The sequence below is a fragment of the Patagioenas fasciata genome, chromosome Z (assembly GCF_037038585.1).
Source record: "Patagioenas fasciata isolate bPatFas1 chromosome Z, bPatFas1.hap1, whole genome shotgun sequence".
NCBI classification, from domain to species: domain Eukaryota; kingdom Metazoa; phylum Chordata; class Aves; order Columbiformes; family Columbidae; genus Patagioenas; species Patagioenas fasciata.
The window spans coordinates 686,911-698,293 of record NC_092560.1 but is presented as its reverse complement, the minus strand read 5'-3'; the positions used below and the strand labels follow the sequence as shown (position 1 = coordinate 698,293).

Sequence of the window (11,383 nt, the reverse complement as noted above, 5' to 3'; positions counted from 1 at the left end):
TGTACACACACCTTGACATGTTAACAGAATACAGGAAACACTGGTGGTCTTACCCTAATTCTATCTATTAATTCTATCTATCTAGTTCTAAAATGTTCTTATTTCCACGTTTGAAACACTAATCTTTGTATTTTAATCAAAAACCTTGAATAAAAACCACCTGTAAGAGAAGCGAAGAACTGTCCTTCCATCTCAAACATCCAGCTGAAGACAAAAAGGCTGATTTCAGCTGGGATCTTGCGGAAAGATCTGAATTTCACAGCAACCTGAAGCCAAAAGCAAGTGCCCCGTGGCGCTTTGCTGACACCGGTTGTCTCAGAGCGTTTTCTCTCATACAAAGGGCCACACAGAGCAGTGAAAGATAAATCTTAGTTATTTAGCATGGCAAATACAGCGCTTTGGAAATCACTTAATGAGGGCTAAATTAACAGGCTCCTGAACATAATTCCTGCAGAGCTCAGAAATGAAAACCTTGGGCATTGATCACTATGGAGCTGCTTTGTTGCGAGTAAATGCAGAACAGTATTTATGAGTCTGAAGGCGATCGATCCAGCAAGCAAGGAGATTGACCTGTTTAAAGGCCATTTGCTAACAATCTGTATGCACATAGTTATCAAAGGTCCTTCTTAAAGACAATAAATAATAATAATAATAATTAAAACAATCAAATAAACAAAAACCCAAAACAAACAAAAAGACCCCACACTAGAGTATGTAGTTTTAATTACCTTAGCTTCATTGTGCTAAGACAGCAGAAGGCAAGTATCTGCTTTTCAGTACCACATTTGCTTTATGCAGAGCCGTTCCATCCAAATCGTCTCATAATCAAGCCCCTGGACCCCTCAAAATTCCTTCTGCTACGAAATAAAGCCAAAAGAAGCAAATCAGTGCCATTTTATTACAAAGAGCTGTATTGCTGTTAATGAGAAGGTAAAAAAAAAGGGGCATTGCGATATTATAAAACACACTACCAGCAGACATGAAAACTAAACCGAGATTTCCTACAGCTGGGAACAGCTTCCCATGGTTGAGAACGTGTCCCTGTGATTCAGAAAACCATGTATGGTGGTGTTATAATCCTCACAGCCCTTTTTGCCAAAACCTGGGTCACCCAAGTTTTCCAGTTACTTGATTTCCACCTAAAACAAAGCTTTTTTTTTTTGAGCAATAATCAAGCTTCAGGAGGCTTCTTCTTAATTGTAATAATTAAAACCATCCCAAAACTGAGGGTTGTTTAAAATAACGCCAGAATCGAACCTCAGACTGGCTCAGCTGCGGTCGTCATTGGAGGCCCGATCCTTTGAACATCAGGCAACATCACAATGTTTATGTTGGGGAAAAAACACTTTTTGCACTTTTTTTTTTTTTAATAAAAACCCATAAAATTTTGCATCTTTGGGGTTTTTCTTCATGTTTACATCAGCAACGTTCTTACTCCAAAATACCTTTTCTAGCAGCCGCTGCAGTAATTCTGACGTTCGAACTGATAACATGCCCTTCGCTGGTTCGTCACTGGACGGTTCACGTTAAAGCAACATCGGTTGTTTCGAGAAGTGGGAAACAGTGAGCAATGCGTGACAACACCAGCAGGACAACACACGGCCAGCGAACAACAGGAAGCACACCCGAGCTGGTGTCTTGCACCGAATACAGCTGCAGAAAGGCAGAAAGGCCCCTTGTTTCAAATTACAGCATCAATAATTACACTCCAGCCCTACAGAGCTTCTCATAAACCAGAAACTCAATAACAACAGAAACTTAACGCAGAAACAACAACAGAGACTTCTACTGAAGTATCACTATTCCTACATTTAACCCGTTCTCAAGACGCCTGACTTAAATTGATCTTTCGGGAAAAAAGGGGGTCAGGCTTCTTGTTGAGATACGGACTGAGGTTTCCTGTGAACATCTAGAAATTGCCACACGAATATTCTATCTTAAAAACTGATTAAAAGCCAAAAAAGTGCTTTTCAAACAAAGATGTTCTCATTGCTGTGGGTTGTTTTGGTTTGATAAGGGAGCAGGCCAGACTTCCACATCGCTATCCAACAACTCCACGATGCAGCATTGCTGTGCAAATACTGCACGAGGAGCCTTTGAAAAAACAAAGTCATTTGCAGTACAGTTTTAAAATGCTAAGTGAGCATTTTGCCCATTTATGCACAAACTCCTAATAAAGAAAACACGATCAAAAAAAACAACCCCGAACAACAACGTGCTTTGGGAACCAAAGGCTCGGATAAATTAATCCCATTCTCACCAACCTGCAGCGGGAAAACTGTAGAAGTTACTGCTCAGACCCTAAATAGAATTTCAGGTTAATGCAAAGCCAAACATTCCCAAATTCTGATGTGTTGTGCAAATTATAGGACAATATATTGAACAATGGTATTGGCAATACCATCAAATTACTCTGCCTAGTCAAAGTATTTTTTTCACACATGTTAATAGTGGATTAAAAGCCTACACTGTGGAATAGTTTCATACAGGTTATTAGTCCACGTAGAACATAGTTTTTTAAATAAATTCCTTTTTATTTTTTTCTTAATGCGTGAGTATTTTTGAGGAAAATAGAACCGATTTTAACTGCTGTTCTGCAGGGACTTCGCAGCAAGTGAACCAGTGCCAGTGAGCTGCTGCACATTTCTACAACACCTGGGGTTTACCCAAGTTACCCGCAGGTGTAAGTCCGGACGCAGCTGTTCAGCTGCACACAGAGACCGAAACTCCAAACCACCGCAAAGGTTTAACTGGTAGAGTTCTTAAGGAGCGAACCGTGTAATTCTAGCCGATAATTCTATCTATAGTTCTATAATGTTCTAAATATGAGTGATATCTGTGGGACACAGGAAGAGTTAAATGCCAGAGCTCTTACGGAATGGACTATGGAATTCCATCTATCGATTCTATCTGTCTAGCTCTAAAATGTTTTAAATACGTGCGCTATCAGCGGGACGCGGCAGGGCCTCGCTGCGGCGCACGGCGTTGCTAAGAAGCGGGGAGTACCGGTTGGTTCCTCACGTGACACATCACGTGACCGCCCCTCCATCCGGGCGCTCCCAAGATGGCGGCGGCGGCAGCGGTTCGCGGGCGGCGCTTCAAGTGGTCGCTGGAGCTGGCGGCGGCACCGGGGGGGCGGTGAGGCGGGGGAGGGACCTGAGGGGCCCCGGGGAGGGACTTGAGGGGCCCGGGGTGGGACCTGAGGGGCCCGGGGTCCCCCCGGCCTCACCTGCCCTCCTCTTTTTCCCGCAGGCCCCGCGGAGCCGCCGAGGGCCGCGGGCCGCTGGGGTTCGCCGAGCGGCAGCTGGGGGAGGGCGGCGTCCACGAGAGCGACAAAATCCTCATGGAGAAGGTGGGCGGGGACACACACCCCCCCCAGGTCCCGTGGGGGGGGGCTGGTCCCTGTCCCAGACACCCGGGTCCCCTGTCGGGGGTGGTCCCCCACCCCCCGGACGCCTGGGTCCCCGGTGGGGGTGCCGCCCCGCCCCCGCACAGCCGTGTCTCCTCCCGCAGCGCTGCTGGGACGTGGCGCTGGCGCCGCTGAAGCAGATCCCCATGAACCTGTTCATCATGTACATGGCCGGCAACACCATCTCCATCTTCCCCGCCATGATGGTCTGCATGATGGGCTGGCGGCCCCTGCAGGCGCTCATGTCGCTCTCCGCCAGTGAGTACGGACCCCTCGGGTGTCCCCACCCCCCGGGTGTCCCCGGACACCCCCACGGCATGACAGCCACCCACAGCCGTCCCCACAACAGCCCCCACCATGCGTGGCCCCCACAGCAATCACACCCGTGTCAGTTGTCCCCGCATGTCCCCATCCCCAGGCAGTCACCCCTGCATCAGCTGTCACCAACAGCCACCCCTAAGTCACTGGCCCCCATGCACCCCCTGACAGTCACCCCCACATGTCCCCCACCATGCCCCTGTGCCACCCTGCCCCGTGACGCTCCCCTGCACCCATCACCACCCCTCTCCCCCACGGTGCCAGGCACACAGGTGACAGTGACACCCCTGTCCCCGCAGCCCTGAAGGCGCTGGAGAGCTCGAGCCGCCGGGCGCTGCAGGGGCTGGTGTTCCTGGTGGGCAACGGGCTGGGGCTGGCGCTGGCCCTCTACAAGTGCCAGGCCATGGGGCTGCTGCCCACCCGCCCCTCCGACTGGCTGGCCTTCGTCACCCCCCCACAGGTATGTCACCACGGCCCCCGGACACCGGGCTTCCCTGACCCGCACACCGGGGTCCCCTCACTCACCCTTTCTCTCTCTCCCCTCACAGCGGATGGAGTTCACTGGGGGGGGCCTGATCCTGTGACCTTGTCTGACCTCCAATAAAGGTGATGGCAGGATGGTGACGTCATTTTTGTGGGGAATTCCCAGGGTTTTGGGGCTCAGGAGGTGCCAGGGTGGGTCAGAATTAAAACTGTTTGTTGGTGGTGTCTGCTGGGAATGCTGGGGCCTGTACTGCTGGTGCTGGGGCCCATACTGGGAGAGCCCTGGAACTGTAAGCGGAGCCTCACGGCCCATACTGGGAGCCACAGGGTCCATACTGGGAGCACTGGGAGTGCTCTGGAACTGTAATTGGAGCCTCAGGGCCCGTACCGGGAGCCACAGGGCCCGTACTGGGAGCAATAGGGCCCATACTGGGAGAGCCCTGGAGCTGTAATTGTAACCTCGGGGCCCATACTGGGACCACTGGGAGTGCCCTGGAACTGTAATCGGAGCCTTGGGGCCCATACTGGGAGCCACAGGGCCCATACTGGGAGCACTGGGAGAGCCCTGGAACTGTAATCGGAGCCTCAGAGCCCATAGTGGGAGCCACAGGGCCCATACTGGGAGCACTGGGAGAGCCCTGGAACTGTAATTGTACCTCGGGGCCCATACTGGGAGTGCCCTGGGACTGTAATCGGAGCCTTGGGGCCCATACTGGGAGCACTGGGAGTGCCCTGGGACTGTAATCGGAGCCTCGGGGCCCATACTGGGAGCCACAGGGCCCATACTGGGAGTGCACAGGAAGAGCACTGAAGCTTGTACTGGGAGTGCTAGGAGTGGTCTTGGTATCTGTACTGGGAACACTGGGGCCCATACTGGGAGAGCCCTGGAACTGTAATTGGAGCCTCAGGGCCCATTCTGAGAGTCACAGGTCGCATACTGGGAACACTGGGAGTGCACTGGAAGCCCTGGGGCCCACACTGGGATCATACTGGGAGAGCTGCAGCCCAGGCTGGCACTGTACTGGGAACACTGGTGTTCATAGTGGGATCTTCAGCTGTAGCTCATGCTGGCGCCATACTGGGAGCACTGGGACCAGACTGGGATGGAGGTGGGCAAGCCAGCGTGGTGGGTGTGCGGTGCTGGGGTGTACTGGGCCATGCTGGTGTGCTCAGTCCCTATTGCCTGCTCCACCCTCCATTTTTGCCATTTTGACCCCATTTTTTCTCAGTTTTCCCTGAGTTTGCCCAATTTTGCCCATTTTCACCCCATCTCCTCCTCTTTGTTCTTGGTGTTGCTCCAATTTTTTCCTGTTTTTTCCCCCATTTTTCCCTGCTTTAGTCCCATTTTGGCCCATTCCCCCCATTCTTGCCCCAGTCCCCTTAACTGGCTGCATTTTCCCCATGCTGCCTCACTTTTGCTCCTTTTTCTCTGGTTTTGACCCATTTTGCCTCATTTACTTCCTGTTTCCTCCTTGTTTCTGGTTTTCTTCATTCTCTGTTTTCCATTACTTCCCCCTTTCCCTGTTTCTTCTCCTTTTCTTGATTTTGCCCCATTTCTCCCCCCATTCACAAATCACTACCCCACATTTTTCCCCATTTTCCCACAATCTGCCCTCAAGTTTTATCTCATTTTCCCCTGGATTTTGTGCATTTCTGCCCCATCTCCCCATATTTTTCCCCCCATTTCTCCTTTTTCCTGGTTTGGTCCCCACTTTTTGCCCATTTGTGCCCCATTTTTTCCATTTACTTTTTTCCGATTTTTCCCTTTGTCCTTGTTTTTCGCCCATTTTCCCCCCATTTGTTCCTTGTTTTTTTCCACATTCCCCCCATTTTCCCCCAGTTCCCCACCTTTTCCCATTTACCCATTTCTCCCATTTTCTCCCATTTTTCCTCAGTTTCCCCATCTCTGCCCCCATTTATCCCCCTTTTTCCCCATTCCCCCCCTTTAGCCGTTTTTTCCGGTTTGTGGGTTTTTGTTTTTGTTCGGTGGGTTTTGTTTTGTTGTTGTGGTGGCTTTTCCCGATTTTTATTCCATTTCCTGTTTTACGTGTTATTTTCCTCCCGTTTTTGTTCCACTTCTTCTCCCCATTCACCCCATTTTGCCCATTTTCCCCATTTTTCCCCCCATTCAGCCACTGCTGTATGTCACATCCTCTGTCCCCAGCACCCACCAGTAAGCACCAGTACACACGAGTGCCCACTGATGCTGCTGTCAGCATTGCCTCCACCTCCCAGTACAGACCAGGACCCTCCCAGTATGGACCAGTGCCTCCCAATGCAGTCCCAGACCCCTAACTCCAAGTACAGACCAGTGCCCCCGTACAGACCAGGACCCTCCCAGTATGGACCAGTGCCCCCGTACAGACCAGTGCCCCCCAGTACAGACCAGTGCCTCCCAGTATGGACCAGTGTCCCCATACAGACCAGGACCCTCCCAGGATGGACCAGTGCCCCCGTACAGACCAGTGCCTCCCAGTATGGACCAGTGTCCCCATACAGACCAGGACCCTCCCAGTACAGCCCAGAGCCCCATCCCAGTGCATCGCTGGGTCCGCACCAGGGGGCGCCCTGCACACACATTGGGGGACTGACGTCATCAGCGGAGGCCAGATGACGTCACACCGCCCCCTTCTGCGTCGCACGTACCGTGTCCGGCCCTGGATGTGATGTCACGTGACGCATGTCGTCTGACGTGCGTGATGATGTCACCTCGACCGCCATCGCCACGGCCCGCCTGTTACTGTGCGGCGCGACGTCACTCCGTGCGGACAGCCCCGCCCCCGGGCCCGCCCATTGCTCAGCCGCCTCTAGGCCCCGCCCACTGAACCGTGCCGCCCGCTTGGACACACCCACAACTAGAGACACGTGGCCACGCCCCCCGGGCACCACCCTTTAAAGGGCCCGTGCCCACCGCGGGGACAGCGGAGGCCCCGGGCGGGGCGGATCTGAGTGGTGCAGAGCCCCACTGAAAGCAGCCCCGGGGCGGAGCCCCCACCACGCCCACCCATGATGTCACAAGGGGTGGGGCAAGGGGGTGTGTCCTTCCCTTCACTCCCCAAGGTCAAGGACATTGGTGGCAATGGCGCTCGGGGCCACTCAGCACATTCTGGAGGGGGGGGATCGTGACCCCGACCCCGCCTTGTGCCACCTGGCTTGACCCCGAGCCGCCCTCCGACCCCTTTGGCCGGTTCGGTGCGAATGGCCCCAAGAAGAGGCAGAACGGGGCCAGTCCTGAGTGACAGCTCAGCACCATGTGGGCTGTCAGTGGGCGGGGCACTGGGTGTGGCACTGGGTGTGGCAGTGGGCGGGGCACAGAAGCAGCCGTGCGGTTCCCGCCTGTGCCGGCTGTCATTATGGGCTGGGGAAGGCAGAGTGAGGCAGAATCCCTGGGGACGTCAGAAACGTCCCCTGCAGCACTTCCCACACCGAGGAGAGGGCAGCTCTGAGGTCGCTGTGTGTGCTGTACCTGAGTCTTTGTTCATGACGGCGTCGTAACAGGAGAAGAAAGCTCTGAACTCGGCCGGGCGGTGCGACAGGGCTTTGAACACGTTGGGCAGGAACCCGGTCTGCGCGAGGAGAAGAGGAACACGTCAGGAACCGTGACGGGACACAGAGGGTGGCACCGGTGCCCCGGGCTGAGGGAGCGATTCGTGGGCACAGCAGTGCTGGGGAATCTCTGCAGACCCACTCTGTGACTCTGTGACCAAAGCCGCCGCCGCTGCCTCCTGCTGCCTTGATCCATTCCACTCTTATTTTCTGTCCTGTTCTTGTGATCAGGGGAACTAAAGTCTTTTAGAAACCCTTAGGCCTAATCTAACAAGGTCAGACCTAATGTAAGGGGAAACAGCAGCTCTGCAGAGACTGGACATGAGGCACAGCGGGATGTCCTCGGTTTGCCAGCTGGACGAGCGGGATGTTCCATGGGATGAGAACGAGCTGTGTGACCCTGGCTGAGCAGCAGCACAAAGTCCAGGACACATCAGGAAACCGGGACAGGGAGCAGCGCTGTGGGGGCACCAGCTGCAAAGAATCACAGAATCCCAGAATGTCAGGGGTTGGAAGGGCCCTGTAAAGCTCATCCAGTGCAATCCCCCCATGGAGCAGGAACACCCAGCTGAGGTTCCACAGGAAGGGGTCCAGGTGGGTTTGAATGTCTGCACAGAAGGAGACTCCACAGCCTCCCTGGGCAGCCTGGGCCAGGCTCTGACACCCTCACCCCCAACAAGTTGCTTCTCCTCTTGCAGTGGAACCTCCTGTGTTCCAGTTTGCACCCATTGCCCCTTGTCCTGTCACTGGGTGTCACCCAGAAGAGCCTGGCTCCATCCTCCTGACACTGCCCCTTTCCATATTGATCACCAGGAATGAGTCCCCCCTCAGTCTCCTCTTCTCCAGCTCCAGAGCCCCAGCTCCCTCAGCCTTTCCTCACCCGGGAGATGCTCCACTCCCTCCAGCATCTTGGTGGCTGCGCTGGACTCTCTCCAGCAGTTCCCTGTCCTTCTGGAGCTGAGGGGCCACAACTGGACACAATATTCCAGGTGTGGTCTCCCCAGGGCAGAGCAGAGGGGCAGGAGAACCTCTCTGACCTACTGACCACCCCCTTCTAACCCACCCCAGGTACCATTGGCCTTCCTGGCCACAAGGGCCCAGTGCTGGCTCATGGTCACCCTGCTGTCTCCAGGACCCCCAGCTCCCTTTCCCCCCACTGGGGCCACCAGGGACTCTGATGAGACCCTCGAAAACCAAAGATGGACTTTGGCAGAGAGTGGGGTTATGTAAATAATCTATGTTTAATGCACTCACTAACGTTAGAAACAAATGAATACGCGGTTGGTGCGTGTGATGAACACCGAGAAGTGCGAATGACGTGCACGCTCGATGGGAGGAACGATCCTCCGAGCGCCCAGCAATGCAAGTGCTGCTTTTCAACACTTTCAGAGCCGCGTTAAGGACACTTTTTGCCGACTTTCCGGTTCCACTCCCTCTCCCGCGCCTGCTGCACCACGAGCAGGCGCCGCCGTTTCCCCGCTCTCTGCCCCCTCCGCGTTTCCCACGCCGGTGCCGAGCGCCGCGCCCCCGCAGCCCGTGTGTCCCGCGTGCAGAACGACGGGCGCGCGGGGCTCCCGGCACGCGCCGCGGGCTGCGGGCGGGTTAGAGCTGCTGGGCGCTCCGGCGGTGACCCGAAGGGACACAACCACCCAGCGGCTCCAGTTCAACCACCAGTTCCCCACAGGCACTCAGAGGAGTTACGGCGAATAATGGCTTTGCAAAGCTCGTAACTATATCATAAAACTTTGCAAGACTTTAACAACAAAACTCGCGAGGTTTTGCTCTTATGTGTCCAGAATAAAGTCAGAGAGAAAGAGGAAAAGGAGAGAGAGATTGAGATATCAGAGGAGATCAGATCTCACCTCTCTGAAGGTCATCATTTCGGTGATGTTCTCTGGAGCTGTCATGGTGCTGGGTGTGATGAAACGATTAATGTGAAACTCCATTAATGCATTTTACACTAATACATTAGTGTAGAAGTGTGTTTTCTGGCTACACAGAGGACATAACTTGAATAGTTAAAATATAAATAGTTAAAATAGGCTGAAAAAAGTAGGACAGGTGCTTGACTCCTAGCCTAATAGTAGGTATTTCAAGCCACTATTTCAAGACTGACTTAGTAGTGTCTATATCTTATTACCCTTAGTGGCTTTATGAATTGTTTATTGATTTAGGTTGTTGTCTGTGTATCAGTGTTAAAACTGTATGACCAACATAGCTGATCAGCTTTGTTGGAGTCTCTTCAAATATATTGATTAACTGCAGAAGGGGTTCTAATTTAGCCTTAAATGAATTTTGGATAGCTACATTTGTTCCCCTGTGTTTGCACCCTGTGCTTTGACTTGCTCTGTGTACCAGCTTTGTGCTGTTTCTCTGGGTAAAATAGGCTGGCATGTTTCATGAAACATAAATATTACTAAAGTAAAGACAAAGGTGGCACTTTATATTCTACTGCAAGGTAAAATATCGTACCTGCAATCATCAGTCATGTTTTGTTTTGTATATACATGTATTTATAGAAAGTAGTATTTGTTTATAGCTTAGAAATTGGCTTTGGAAGAGTTGAGGTAACAACTGTCCTGCTAACCTCACATAAAGACAGGACACCCATTGAAAATACAGCTTTTAAATTTACGGCATCTTTCAAAACACACAAAGACCGAAAACACTCAAAAGTGTCCCAAGTGAGGCAGTTCTGTCACCCGGTGGATTCACATGCAGGTAGGAGGGGGCAGCGCGTCTCCTCCGCTCGCTTCTCGTGATAATTAAGGACATTGTTCCAGAAATGAGTTGGTGGTCAAAAAATGAGCGGGATGGTCACGGTGCTGACCGCAAATGGGTTGTTTGGTCCGCTCGGGGCAGCTCGTGGTTCCCGATCTCTCCTGGTTGATGTTTGTTCGCCAGGTGACACATCCTGGTCATCCCACAACCAGGAATGAGGACCGAGGCCTCGATGGGCTCCAGAAGCAGCACCGTTAATTGTCTTTGTCTCAAACATTTGTGCCTTTGTTTAAGAGAGACCTTGGAAGGGAAGAAGTGGAGTCTGTGCCTTCACAGCCGCCGCTCTTTTGCTGTCCAAAGATGCAAAAACCAGCTGTTTAAGGCATAACACACACTGTTAATGAGTCCTTTGTTTGGAAAGGAGGGGGGGAAGGAGACCATAAAAGAGAAAATGTGCACCCGGTAACAAACCATGAAATTTGGCAAGGATCAGTGTACATTGGGAACTTGTGGTGAACCATCCTCCCTATACGCCCATTGTAACAGAAAATCACATCTCCCCCCTCCCTGGGAAGATCCCATTTACTGAGCACGTGTACATTTCATATTTACTGCACCTTTGAGCCAGGGTGGGGAAAGTTTGAGCCAACAGACTTTTAAGTAGGTGTGAACATACGTAAATATTAGGAGCCACCATAGATTGAAAATGCATAAACGTATCGTGCGATGGTTCCCTGGTGAGCCAGCTTTGCGAGGGATCACCCAGCACCCCTTTCTGCGCAGAACTGTGGACAAAGCAAACACCTCCACCTGGCGTGTGAATTTGTGTTTTCACGCTGGGTGGAGATCCCAGGATTTTGGGACGAGGACTCCGCTCTGCGCAGTCCCAGGACAAAGCCCCTCGTT

At 52.6% G+C, this 11,383-nt stretch overlaps 1 protein-coding gene across 1 annotated transcript; it reads left to right on the top strand.

Moving 5' to 3' along the window:
* Nucleotides 1-3,038: 3,038 nt before the first annotated feature.
* EMC4 (ER membrane protein complex subunit 4) lies at nucleotides 3,039-4,345 on the top strand. Its single transcript, XM_065861262.2, has 5 exons — nucleotides 3,039-3,138; nucleotides 3,253-3,352; nucleotides 3,514-3,667; nucleotides 4,027-4,187; nucleotides 4,276-4,345. The coding sequence occupies exons 1-5, from the start codon at nucleotides 3,065-3,067 to the stop codon at nucleotides 4,309-4,311; spliced, it is 525 nt and encodes a 174-aa protein (XP_065717334.1). The 5' UTR covers nucleotides 3,039-3,064; the 3' UTR covers nucleotides 4,312-4,345.
* Nucleotides 4,346-11,383: the final 7,038 nt, after the last annotated feature.